Source organism: Lagenorhynchus albirostris, chromosome 20 (assembly GCF_949774975.1).
Source record: "Lagenorhynchus albirostris chromosome 20, mLagAlb1.1, whole genome shotgun sequence".
Classification (NCBI taxonomy): Eukaryota; Metazoa; Chordata; class Mammalia; order Artiodactyla; family Delphinidae; genus Lagenorhynchus; species Lagenorhynchus albirostris.
In genome coordinates, this window is record NC_083114.1 from 52,379,239 (window position 1) to 52,393,131 (window position 13,893).

The following is a 13,893-nucleotide window of genomic DNA, read 5'->3' on the forward strand; positions in this document are numbered from 1 at the left end:
TCTGGCCCGAGTTCAGATCCCGGGGATGATGCCAGCAGCTGTGGGTTCACTCTGGTCGTCAGCAGTCACTGCCCGCTTCACCTGCCACTCCGGTGACCGTGTCACTGACAGAAGATCCAGGCACAGGTGAAAGTGGATAACCTTGTGTGAACTTAAGTAGCCTCACATGCAAACCGGGACTCAGACGGCTATAAAGAGGAGTCCATGAGCTTTCTCCTGTCTTCAGGAAGTGCCGTCGTAAGCTAGCGTGAGGATCCACGTCATGTCATTCTTGGCAGCCCAGGTCAGATTGCTGAGGTTGAGATCTTTGCCAGGGGTTAATAAATGAGATTAATCCCAAAGTGCAAACCTCATGTGTTTCAGAGACGTGAATACAGCCGTGATGGAGTTACTGATCATGGCTTATGCACTGAAGACCGCGTGTGCCAGGAATATCATCGGCGTCATCCCCTACTTCCCCTACAGCAAGCAGAGCAAGATGCGGAAGAGGGGCTCCATCGTATGCAAGCTCCTGGCGTCCATGCTGGCGAAAGCCGGTGAGTGTGGCCAGCGCCCCGGGGCCCCGCGCCGGTGCTTGGGACCGTCCCCCGCGCCAGATTAGTCCATACCGCAGGTAGCTGGTTGGGGACCTGTTTTCTCTAAGTGTTGCTTCCTTTTGTATAGTTCTGCTTAGGGCTGTGTGAGCTTAGGTGTCATTTCTTTTTCTGTTCTCTTTGTCCTCCTTCAGAGTGACCTTGTCTGCTTCAGGGCTTACTTCTCTCATCTTGGACTTTTTCCTCATTCCACCTTCTTTTCCATTTCATCTTATCATCGTCGAAACTTCAGATGGCGATCTTGGCATTCGGATGTGATCTTTTGAGTTTCAGGTCTAGATTTATTTAAACCTTAGCTAAATTCTATTGATGTACATAATAGTAAAACTGGATTTTTCCTTTACTACTTCTTCAGCTTATATACTCTTTTTTCCCCCCTCCCCGATGGTCTTTATAGCAGATCATTTTCATTGTGTGTTTGTGTAGTGGTGACGTACTTTATGGCCTCCAAATCAAATGTAATAGCCCTTTACAGTTAATGGGATTGTATTTGCCGCATGTTTAGTTAAAAACTCAAATATATATCTGAGTCCTGAGAAACACATTTGAATTCCATTCTCTATAAAAATGTGTAATGTTTTTGGAAAGAACAAGTAATTCTGCTTCTTCGCTCTGGAAAATTTTCAGTGACCTTGGCCATTTGCCATGTATTTATATGTGTACCTTTTTTTTGCTTAGCACTGTTGATTATAAGAGTATGTTTTCATTGTTTTTCTGTACTTGACCCATTCTCTTCGGACATATACATGTTTCCAAACTCTTATCATTGTGTCTGTAGATTTCTTTCCTTCTAGTATATATATTACTTCGCTTTTGCTTTCCTATTCCTTCTGCCGTAATCCACAGTCCTTTAACATTTCTTCCTAGATTCTTTAACCAAGGCCTATTTTTTACATCTATTTTTGCTCCAGTATTTAATTCCATGTTTATATATATATATATATATTTTTTTTTTTTTTTTTGGTGGTACGCGGGCCTCTCACTGTTGTGGCCTCTCCCGTTGCGGAGCACAGGCTCCGGACACGCAGGCTCAGCGGCCACGGCTCACGGGCCCAGCCGCTCCGCGGCATGTGGGATCCTCCCGGACCGGGGCACGAACCCGCGTCCCCTGCATCGGCAGGCGGACTCTCAACCACTGCGCCACCAGGGAAGCCCCATGTTTATATTTTTGCTTCTACCTGATTTTTCTTTTCCCAGTGTTCAGGCCTAAGCTGATGATTATAGTAGAGGGAGAGCACTATTTTTTAGTTTTAGTGTTTTAATCCATGTGGAAGGTTATAGGCTCCTTTACTTTAGGCTTAACATTGTCTTTAGTTCATTAAGTTTTGTTAAGATTGCAAATAAGGTCTATAACAAACATGCTTGTTCCCAGTACCCCCCTGCCTTCAGTCTTCCGTTAGGAAAGAGGCATTGGGCTTCTAGTTTGTGTCCACTGTAGCCGTTAACTTGTAGGGGTGAACTTTGTAATTTTTTGTTTTAAAATTTCAGGTTTAACTCACATTATCACTATGGATCTTCATCAAAAGGAAATACAAGGCTTTTTCAGCTTTCCTGTGGACAACCTTAGAGCCTCACCTTTCCTGCTTCAGTATATCCAGGAAGAAGTGAGGAGCATCAATAAATACCCCATTGTCCTCAAAGGAGACCCTATGTAGTTCTTCTCTGGTACCAGATTTCAGTATTGAAAGGCACATCCAATGATCAAATGATCTCTCCCTTAAGTCTTAATGCCTGAGGCAGTCAGATAAGGTCAGCATTTAGACACAGAAGATAGTATTTTTTTAAAGAAATTAAAAATGGATTTCCTTCTAAGTATTTTTAGCAATTTGCTTATATTTCCTAAAATGAAGGTTTTGGGAATTCATTATTTTTTATCTTCTTCATGTAGCAGACTTTGGCAATGATGCTAATGGATAAGGGTTAAAAAATGTTAAAATGAGTGAATGAAATTCTAGCTTGTTTGTTTGCTAGTGTGGGTCATTGTTATAGGAGGAAAAAAATGTATTGCCAGCACCCAGGTGTTATTTTTTTGATACCTTTTCAGTATTTTCTTATTTTTCCTCCAAATCTAGATTCCAAATTATAGGAATGCAGTCATCGTAGCTAAGTCTCCTGATGCTGCAAAAAGGTAAATAAGCCAGACATTTATGCACATCCCTTTTGGGTGTTTCAGAATCCGAGGTCTGTCTTAATACGGCTCACCTCCAGCTTTCCTCCAAATCATTGTCACACCGCAAACCACAGCTTTACCTCTAGTTTCCAAACAACACGAGCATTTCTCGGAGTTACTCATTTTTCCCCTGGGAGAAAATGAAGTTCTTCCTTCAAGTTCTCAGGAAAAGGAAAACAGGAAGACTGTGGGCGCCTTTGAGACAGTGGTTTTTGAGACCTTTTTGAACAGAGTTCTTCTGAAGATGAGGGACTTCCATGGCAGTCCAGCGGTTAAGACACCACGCTTCCACTGCAGGGGGCACGGGTTCGATTCCTGGTTGGGGAACTAAGATCCAGCATGCCTTGAGGCGCAGCCAAAAAATAGGGGAAAAAACCAAAACAAACCAAAAAAGCCCTGAAGATGAGTGTGAGACTGTTGGACAAAGGGTAGAACCAAAATGATCTAGAATCAGATACCAGCCCACATCCCATCTCGAGTGCCTCTTGAGGCATTTACATTCCGGCCTGGGCCGCACTTCCTGATTTGTAGAAGTAATTCCTTTGCATATCCATAAAAGGTTAAGTGATATTTTCATTCTGTGGTTAACAAAGTGATGAAAAAGCAGCGCTTGGGTTTTCCTTCCCATGAACCTCACCCTTTCCCGTTATCTTCCTCTTAGGGCCCAGTCGTACGCAGAGAGGCTGCGTCTGGGTTTAGCTGTGATCCACGGGGAGGCTCAGTGTGCAGAGCTGGACATGGATGACGGCCGTCATTCTCCCCCGATGGTTAAGAACGCGACTGTCCACCCTGGGCTGGAATTGCCATGTAAGATCAGTTCTGTGGTTTTATTCTATTTGTAAATGGAAGAAAGTTTCGAATAGTAGGAATGCCTAGGAGTTAATACCTATGTAGATGTTGTTGTGGTATTTTTAAATAACCGAATGGTATTATGGTGATTTTGCCTTTTGTCAAAGATTTTGTCAGATGTTTTTGTAGACTAGGTAAGGACAATTGAGCATATCTGGGCAGCACTTGGCGTTCAGAGAGTGAAATAATTTTAGCTTTAGTAAAAAAGATATATGTGTAGTGGTGTGAAATCTTAAGCTTTTTTATTTTGGTAAGATGGATGATAGCAACCATTGATCACATATCAGGCTTTGGTGATCAGGTAACTTTAGCACTTAATTTAGTGATGTAGCCCTTTGACCTGATACTGGACTAATTTATTTTTAATCCAACAGTGGAAGCTATTTACTTCGGTGGACTTTTGAGTGACAATAACAAGCATTCTATGCTGGAAGATATATCATGGTTTTTAGAGGAAGGAGAGTATTTCTTTTTAAAATCTGTATCTATTTGTCATGCCTCAGAAAGATACAGACTAATACGTTGGGGAAATATTAGCACGGTTACACCGCAGACAGGTTATTTCAGACAGGCTCCTGTCTAAGGTATAAACATTACAATTTTTTTTCCCCATTCTGTAAAATTTCCACTGCTCTGTTTTCAACTTTGGAGGTTTTTATTATGAGAAACAAGTAATATACTCTTTAATTTTTAGTGTCACAGCATTTTTTTTTGAAATTTTCATAATTAAAGTTCTTGAATAGGGAATACATTCACATATTTCAAAATTCAAAAAGTATAAAATCCTTTATGGTGAAAAACCTTTCCACCCACCCACCTGCCCCCTCTCCTGCAGCTACTCTGATCTCCAATGTGGTTGGTTTCTTGTGTATCCATTTAGAGCTTTATGCAAATACAAGCAAATTCCCTCATTTTCACGCAAACAGTTAGTTGTATGTTATACATCGTTCTGCCCCTTGCTTTTTTCATTCAATAGCTCCTTCTCAGTCCATACAGATTTCTGTCTTTACAGTTTCGTAGTATACTGTTTTATGGATATACCCTAATTTATTTAACGAGTCCCCTGTTGATGCACTTATTTTTTTCCCAACCTTTGGGTATAAAAAACAAGGCTCCAACAGTAATAAATGTCTGTTGGGAACTCCCTGGCGGTCCAGTGGTTAGGACTCGGTGCTCTCACTTCTGTGGACCCAGGTCTGATCCCTGGTTGGGGAACTAAGATCCCACAAGCCAAAAATAAAACAAATAATAATAATAAATTTTAAAATAAAATAAAATAAATAAACATCTGTTGAGTCCCTATTATGTGCCAAGAGCTGTTCTAAGCCCTTTAGTAGATCTTCGAATTTGGTCCTTGCACAATAGCACACATAGGTGCTCTTGTGATCCCTCATTTTGCCAGTGAGGAAACCGAGACACACGGCCGGGGCTGGTGGCGCCAGGGTTTGGAATGTAGCTGCTGACTCCAGAATCCACACGACTTTGTTGTTTTAGCTTTTTATTTTGAACTAACTGCAGACTTAGAGAAAAGGTGAAAGAATAATACAAAATTCCTTTCTACTCTTCACTCAGAGCCCCCAAATTGAACATTTATATGCCTTTTTTTTTTTTCTGAACGATGCAGAGTGAGTTGCAGACATAATGCCCCCTTTATTGCTAAATACTTGTGTATATTTCCTAAAAACAGACTGTCTAATATAACCACGTATGATTATCAGACTCAGGAAAATAACGTTGTTACGATACTGCTATCTAATCTGCAGACCTTATCCACATTTTACCAGCTGTCCCACCAATGTCCTTCAGAGGAAAAGAAAACAGTTTTTTGGGGCCCAGGACCCAGTGTAAGATCACACGTTGCACCAGTTGTCGTTTCTCTTTGGTCTCAGTTAATCAGGAGTGACTCCTCTGTTCTTTGTCTCCAGTGACCTTGATACTCTGAAGAGTGCAGGCCAGTTATTTGTAGAATATCCTTTCATTGGGGCTTGTTTCTTCCCTCATATTGGGTTGAATCACTTATTACTATGATCTTTGTCAAATGGAGATTTTTCTAATTCCCCTTCTTCCCTGTCCGTTCAGTCATTTATATCAGTGTGGATTCGTGGAATCTTGTTTTATTCAGCACGTTATAGTCCATTGCTACTACTTGTGTTAACGCTCAAACTGTCTCAGACTTGGCCAAAGAGGACTCCTTCAGGCTGCCTCCCATGTTCTTTGGACGTGTCCCTATCGTGTGTTGACTCTTCCTTGTTACTTTCTGGTACAGCTAGATGTTCCATGTTCATCTCGTACTTTCTTAGCCCTGGGATCAGCCATTTCTCCACGGAGCCCCAGTTCCTTCAGTGGGAAGTAGTGTTTAGAAACCAAGATTTGGGCTCCAGAGTGGATACGCTCAGTCACTGTACGTCATTGCCTGTGATTAACCTCGACTTACATTCTTTCATAAGTGACCGAATGTATTTACGGGATAAAGACCAAGAAATCAGATTATTGGGTCAGAAGTTAAGTTGACAGATATTGCCAAATTGCCGCAGTATTTTATGTGGTGAGATTCTCTTCTGAGAATGTTGCCTTATTACTTATTGTAACAGTGTTGTCATTCCTTCCTAGATGGTTGGTATGTTTACAACTTTTATAATCGCCATAGGATTTTCTTTTTCTTTAATTTTTTTTTTACTTTTTTTGGCTGAGGCGTTCGGGATGCCAGGGGAGTCTCCATAGGATCGTTTTCTATGATCTCCTTTTATAGATTTAGCCAAGGGAATTCTGAAAAAAATGTTATTTCTTGTATGTGTAATTGTATTCAGTACCTTCCAAATTAAATATGCTTTATGTTTATATATCAGTTTTGCTTCTAGTATGTCATAATAGTTTATTCAATAGTAATGAAGATGAAGACATTAGAACAAGGACAAAGGAAAGCAGACTCTCGGAGTCTGTGTATTTTTAAGAAAGAAGAACTATGTTATCTTCCTGGAACCCATTTTTAAATTTAATTTTATTTTTTGAAGTATTTTTGATGTGGACCAGTTTTAAAGTCTTTATTGAATTTGTTACAATATTGCTTCTGTTTTCTGTTTTGGTTTTTTGGCCAGGAGGCATGTGGGATCTTAGCTCCCTGACCAGGGGTCAAACCCACAGCCCCTGCATTGGCACGTGAAGTCCTAACCACTGGACCTCCAGGGAAGTCCCTGGAACCCATTGTTTTAGAGCGGTAGTTCTCAAGCGAGGGGGCTTTTGCTCCCGAGAGCATATTTGGCAGTGTCTGGAGACATTTCTTGGTTGTCTCAGCCGGGGGGCATGGGGTGCTACAGGCATCTTGTGAGTAGAGGCCACAGATGCTACTGAACAATTATCCAGCCCAGAATGTCAATAGTGCCAAGGTTGAGAAGCCCTTTTTTAAAGTAATCTATTAAAAGTGAGGTTGTATAAATGTTTCTCTCTTATAAGATAGAATTGATACCTCCCTGATGGCAAGGAATCTAATGAACTTGAAAGGATTGTGTGTCAGTGGTTCCACTGAACAGTGCTCTGTGTTTGCCACAGTGGTGACACTTAAGAGCTTGGAATGCAAAAATGAGAGGGAGGCACCTGCTCTGCCGTGATTTTCCTGGCTTGTTAATTTTACAGGTGAAGGTGTGGCTTTCAGCACTAAAGTGAAAACCGACATCCGCTCCTCTTGAGCATTTGTCAAATGTAGGTTTTGACTTGTTTGCATGTAGATAGCGTTATGAGCTTGGAAGTAATTTCAGTTCTAGTTCTACTGGCGACCTTATTTTATTTCGTATATCTCTTTTTAACGTCAGTCTGTTGATGAAGTTTGACATTCCATTGAATTAGAAATAGACCGAGATCAAAATGGATAAGGAATGAATAATTCCTCTTAGTCCCTTTTCACTCTTTATTTTAGGAGAGGAAGGTTTTTTGATTCTGGCGAAACAGTAAAAGAGAGAGAGAAAGAGAGAGAGAGAGAGAGTGTGTGTGTGTGTGTGTGTGTGTGTGTGTGATCTAAAGGATGGTTGTAAAAGCAGCACTATTTTACCTGGAAAATGCCAATTATAAATGCAGAAGACAATTTCCTACTTCCTCCATAAGAACATTGGAAATCATTTGCTAAATTGACATTTTTACTGCAGTAAGTCGATGTAGTTTTTTTTTTTTTTTTTTTTTTTTTGCGGTACGCAGGCCTCTCAGTGTTGTGGCCTCTCCCGTTGTGGAGCACAGGCTCCGGACGCGCAGGCTCAGCGGCCATGGCTCACGGGCCCAGCCGCTCCGCGGCATGTGGGATCCTCCCGGACCGGGGCATGAACCCGTGTCCCCTGCATCGGCAGGCGGACTCTCAACCACTGCGCCACCAGGGAGGCCCTGGGGGCATTTTTTTAAGCCTGTGAGGTCCTGTTCTCTTGATGCTGTCATGAAGTCTGTCTCGTCTTTTAGTAGCCACCAAATTATGTATCCAGTTTGTGCCAATCCCAAAGGCAGTTATGAGCGGGGCCTGACCCTTTTTTTTTAAGCCTTGATCCTTGCCATGCCTGTTTTTCATTTCAAACTGACAAAAGTTTTTTGGGGAGAGGCTTACAGAGAAGTCAACAGGAATACTGTGACATGCATCAAACGAGAGCTGAATTTCTGTTGATGTCTGATGAAGGTTACTGGCTTTCAGTCTTTTTTTTTTTTTAAATGAGGAGTCATTATTATTATTATTTATTTATTTATTTTTGCCTGTGTTGGGTCTTTGTTGCTACGCGTGGGCTTTCTCTAGTTGCAGTGAGCGGGGGCTACTCTTCGTTGCAGTGCGTAGGCTTCTCATTGGAGTGGCTTCTCTCGTTGCGGAGCACGGGCTCTAGGCGTGTGGGCTTCAGTAGTTGTGACACGTGGGCTCAGTAGTTGTGACTCACGGGCTCTAGAGCACAGGCTCAGTAGTTGTGGCGCACGGGCTTAGTTGCTCCGTGGCATGTGGGATCTTCCTGGACCAGGGCTCGAACCCGTGTCCCCTGCATTGGCAGGTGGATTCTCAACCACTGCGCCACCAGGGAAGCCCAGTCTTTTTTTTTATTTTACAGAGAAAAATGGTCAAGAAAGGGGCCACATCTCTTTAAGAAGCGGGTAGGTCAGCGTAACCACCTACCCACATGGTTTAATTTAAAGACAGAATTTGAGGAAGGCTTTTCTGATGTTGGTAGTTTATTTCCTCCCCCTTCTAGGTGATACTTATACGCAGAGCCTTTTTGACTGCCCACATTTAACAAATTGCCCTTGTTTCCAAGATGGGAAATCAGGAAATGTCTACTGAAATTTGCCTGTAAAATAGTGCTGAATTTCAACTCAGCTGGTTTGCTAGTATACGCAAAGGGACATGTTCTTCCAGGTTTGCAGCGCCTGTAGATAGAAGTCAGCTAAAATGGATTGCTTACTGATAATTACTGAACTATATATACTTACCCTGAATATATTCTATTCCCGCTCCCCCACTACTAGTTTAGTAACTATTTCAGAATTTAAAAAAGCTTTCCAGAAAAAGGAGAATGTTTAGCCTGTTCTTCTGAAATATTTCCCCGCCCTCAGTTTACTAACCTCCTTTACAGGGTGAATTCCGATGTCCCTTCTGCATCCTGTAGTTTGCTTTGTGCACTGATGGGCCGTTTTCACATATAAATTTTGTAGTGAGATAAGAAGCCTCTACTTTAAGGACCAGTTAAATCAGGAAAAGATGATGGACTTGTGGTTATTGTCTTCAGCTTCCTAACTTTCAGGAAACCGATTATGTCAGTGGTGTAGTTGTCTGATAATAAGGTTACATTGTCCCAGTAAGGTCGCCTTGGAAGAAAATGAAGTAAAGCCGGCTATTTATCTGGCAGTCTGGCAGCCTTTCCCTGTTTACTTTCTGCGGAGCGGCATTTATTTACATCTGTTTACAAGTGGAATATTTCTGTTTCGAGTGGCATCGCGGTGCTGCTTCTTTGTGCCAGTGAGATCTCTCTCGCTCTGCTCCCCGCTGACTTGAGGCCTGAGCCGCCCAGCGTGGCCTGGCTCTTAGGCACACGGGGCTGCTGAGCCCTTGAAACGTGGCTGGTCCCAACTGAGAATCGCTGCGTGTGGAGAATGCACACCAAATACGAAGGCTTAATATGAAAAAAAAAAAAAAGTAAAACATCTCTAATAAATTTGTATATAGATTATGTGTCAAAACAGTAATATATTGGCTATATTGGGTAAAATAAAAATCTATTAATTTCACCTACTTCTTTTTGCTTTCTAATGTGGGTACTAGAAAATGTAAACTTACTTTCATGGCTCACCTTCCCTGCTGTTGGACGGTGCTGCTCCGGGTAACCTGTTTCTGAGAGCACCCAGGTTGATTGAGGGGAATTTGCATATTCTTTTAATTGTCCGCCCTGGCTCTGCCACCACTTCCAGGGAATGGCGTTGTGACGACTACATTTACCTAGTGATACGTGACTAACTGAGGTCTTGTGATTTGTTTTGCTTTGCTAGTGATGATGGCCAAGGAGAAGCCACCGATCACGGTAGTCGGAGATGTTGGAGGACGCATTGCGATCATTGTGGTAGGTCACAGTCTTACTGTGCAGAGATGACATTACTCTTAGTAGGTGTCCACCTTAGGATTGGTGTCCAGTGACGATGATGCATTTAAGTGGACCCATCTAGCCTTTCTCACCCAGGCTCCCCTAGGACAACTAGGAGAAACTTTTAAACAGATGAACCGGGATTATTATAACCTACAGGTGTAAAAGGAGCACAGTAGTAGTACCTGTAAGTAAATTCGATTCCATAGGTAACCTTTGTCTGAAGGGGTCTGTGTCCTGTCAAACTAGCTGACCTACTCAACCTTAAGCTCGTGGGCAGTGAAGTGAGCTGAAGGTGGGCTGTTCCATTCTCACTAACAAGAACGTGTGTCTTGTTCTTTGTTACTTTAACACGATACACGTGCTCCCAGCTCTAAACGCCTCTGCTGGGCCAGAGGATCGGCCCTTTACAATGGCTCACTTTATTTCTCCGTTCCCTTCTATTAACTTTCTCTTGGAAAAAAGTAAATGAGACACTGGCTATGTGGGATTCATCAGAAATTTGAAACAGGGAAAGGAGTCTTGGCAGTCTCCTGAACTCAGGCCGAAATGTCACGTATGACTGTAAGGCTTTGCTGCTCTTTCTGTTGACAGTCATGCACGTTACAAGGCCACGCAGTTCCAAATGGACGTTCAGTCTTTGACCCAGGCAGATAGCTCTGATTTTCCATTAGACATCCTCTGAAGCAAAGTGCAAGGAGGCGTGTGTTTATAGATGGGGATGGAGGGAACTTAGCACTAACACTGGTCTCTTCTCAGGATGACATCATTGATGATGTGGAAAGTTTTGTTGCTGCTGCGGAGATCCTGAAAGAGAGAGGTGCTTATAAGATCTACGTCATGGCCACTCACGGCATCCTGTCTGCGGAGGCCCCCCGACTGATTGAGGAGTCCTCCATCGACGAGGTCTGTCTGCTCTTTTTTTTCTTTTTTTTTGAAGTCTTTAATTTTTTATTTTATATGCAGAGAGCCGTTGTTTCTGTGTAAGGTAGATGTCCTGAACGACCCATTCAAGGAAGTTGAGTCACAATTTGCTGCTCTGTTTTCCGTGAATAGTTAAATGGCTCATTTAGTTTTTTATATTTTTGAAATTTTCTTTTTTTAATATTATTTTAATTAATTAATTTTTGGCTGCATTGGGTCTTTGTTCCTGCGCATGGGCTTTCTCTAGTTGCAGCGAGCGGGGGCTGCTCTTCGTTGCTGCGCGCGGGCTTCTCATTGCCGTGGCTTCTCTTTGTTGTGGAGCGCGGGCTCTGGGCGCGCAGGCTTCAGTAGCTGTGGCTCGTGGGCTCAGTAGTTGTGACGTGTGGGCTGAGTTGCTCCGCGGCATGTGGCATCTTCCCGGACCAGGGCTCGAACCCGTGTCCCCCGCATTGGCAGGCGGATTCTTAACCACTGCGCCACCAGGGAAGCCCCTCAGTCAGTATTGCTTACTGCCTCTCGAGAGGACTGTGAGATCGTGCTTTGGGTGGCTAGTGGTCTGTTGGGGGCAGATGTATAGTTAGGAATATATGTCTGTTTTCATAAAGATTTGGTCTGTGTACTTCAGTATAATTTGTATTTCAATATGATTTGATACCAAAGTAGCGTTTCTCTCAAGACTTGAATTCTTCCTTGATAATAGGAAGGTTTCCCGCAGTGCTGGGGCTCACCCTATCATTTCTGCATACGTAGCCCTGACCTTCCTAAGCTTCTATTTTGAATCATGTAACCTTTGCCCTGTGTAAAGTCGGGTTAGTTTGTAAAAACTGTACTGAGTGGAATAAGGTTTTATAGTTTGAGCCTTGGTCTGTGGGTACCACACGTTAGGTAAACTTTTCTGAGTGACCACGTTGGGCCGCACATATCAGTAACAGCGTTTCTTTTCCATTACTGCAACGACCAGGTGGTGGTGACGAATACTGTCCCTCACGAGGTCCAGAAGCTGCAGTGTCCCAAGATTAAGACTGTGGACATCAGTCTGATTCTTTCTGAAGCGATTCGGAGAATCCACAACGGGGAGTCCATGGCGTACCTTTTCCGAAACATCACAGTGGACGACTAGCTTTCCTGGTTGCCTTGGCCCTGGAACTCCCAAGGAAAACGTGTGAAAAGCAGTGCCGTCAGTTATGTACACAGCATTTCCTTTCAAGGGAGGCAGGTGGTCTCTCTTGCCAAATTTGGTGGGTAGGAGGCATTAAGATGGTCAAGGGGAAGACAGAGATCACAGGTCCATGGCCTCAACTGTCTGTCGTCGGCATCCTGTTCCTTAAAAAAAAGTTAGACACCTTCCTGAAGAGAATCTGAAAATCTTGTTGATATTGAAAGGGAGTGAAAGGGAGATAAAGTCCTAACTCTCTAACGTTCATTCAGTTTGTTTCCAGCGCAGGGAAACGTCCGTGTTAATGTTGAACTTGGTTAGGGCAGCTGAGCACCCGGCACTGTTCCTATTCCAGTTGTCCTCTCGCCAGTCAACTTCATGCACATCTTTTACAGAGAATCGTATTTTTCTTTGAGAAACTTCTTGCCAGCCGCCAGTGAACAATGAAGCATCTGTGGTGTTACTCCTAGCGAGGACATCAGATTAAAGAATCACATCCTAATTCTGGATCTCCGAGTTGCTCTTAAATTGCAAATAAAAGAATTTTCTGTCTTGCTAGTGTCTTCACTACATTGCAGAGCTGCCCACTCTCCTGCCTTCTGTCCAGACTCTGCAGAAGCTGGTGCCTTGAATGTGGGGTGGTGGTCCAGGTCCATGGCTCCTGGACATAAGTCTCCCTCTGCAGGTTCCATTCCCTTCCCTTCCCTTCACATTCCGTGACGTTAAATTCTTGTTGAATAATATATTTTCAACCTAAATTTAAAAAAAAAACAAAAAACGTAACCGTACTTTTCCCTGTGTGACAGGTGACACTTAGGTTGGTTGCATTACTTAGGACTGCACTTGATCTTTCTGCCACCATTTTAAATTACATAATCACGATTCTAGTTAATACCTTATTTGTCGGGCAGGCCTTGCCGCAAATGTAGACTTTTTATATCTTTTAGTCTGATCCAAGTCAAGACTGAATGAAACAGGCAGGAGGAGTGTCTGCCCAGAAATGAACTGTAGTCTCTCATTGGTTCTCATAGCTCCTAAGAGATAATAAAGGGCAATTCGCTTATTTGTACAATTGTATTTCTCTGCAGGGAAGTTTCCTGGACATTTTTCCCCCTTTCCCAATTCCTAGGAAAGTTCCCAGCCTGCCATCAAGACTTGAGCACATCTGCTTTTTCAAGCACACAAAGAAGTTGCCTTTTGTTAATAATCCAAGTAGGGGAATTCTGAGAAAAGAACTAAATTATCAAATAATTAGCATGGTTGTAGAGGAAGAGCCGTGGACTGTTACTCAGGAGACTGGTTCTGTCCTGGATGTCGGGCAGATGACCAGTCCTTTCTGGCCCTCTGTCATCGGTTGTGGAAGGGGAGGTTAGGAATTGAAAGCTAAGGTCCTTTTCAACCCCAAATTCCATTTATATCTGCAGTTAATGTTATCTTTCCTATGTCTCTAAAAGAGATTTTAAATGTACTTATTTAGCAAAAGCGTTTAGGAGAATATATCTCCTGGGATTAACAAGCCCTTTGCATTGGCATTTAGTGAGTCCTAGTGTGTGCCTGGCATGATAGCAAGTCTCAGGGACATGAAAGTGGAAACGTGAGGGCGCGGGAGCTGAT

At 42.8% G+C, this 13,893-nt stretch overlaps 1 protein-coding gene across 2 annotated transcripts in view; it reads left to right on the forward strand.

Moving 5' to 3' along the window:
- PRPSAP1 (phosphoribosyl pyrophosphate synthetase associated protein 1) overlaps window positions 1-12,831 on the forward strand; it is a 30,843-nt gene extending 18,012 nt beyond the window's left edge. The window contains exons 2-9 of one of the 2 annotated variants that reach the window (XM_060134397.1): window positions 227-283; window positions 364-536; window positions 2,082-2,197; window positions 2,666-2,721; window positions 3,425-3,570; window positions 10,108-10,178; window positions 10,959-11,105; window positions 12,085-12,831. In XM_060134397.1, coding sequence (XP_059990380.1) covers window positions 383-536; window positions 2,082-2,197; window positions 2,666-2,721; window positions 3,425-3,570; window positions 10,108-10,178; window positions 10,959-11,105; window positions 12,085-12,243 — 849 coding nt within the window. In that variant the 5' untranslated portion in view covers window positions 227-283; window positions 364-382 and the 3' untranslated portion in view covers window positions 12,244-12,831. The remainder of the gene's footprint in view (window positions 1-226; window positions 284-363; window positions 537-2,081; window positions 2,198-2,665; window positions 2,722-3,424; window positions 3,571-10,107; window positions 10,179-10,958; window positions 11,106-12,084) is intronic. The other variant, XM_060134396.1, reaches the window with a different exon arrangement.
- The last annotated feature ends 1,062 nt before the right edge of the window (window positions 12,832-13,893 follow it).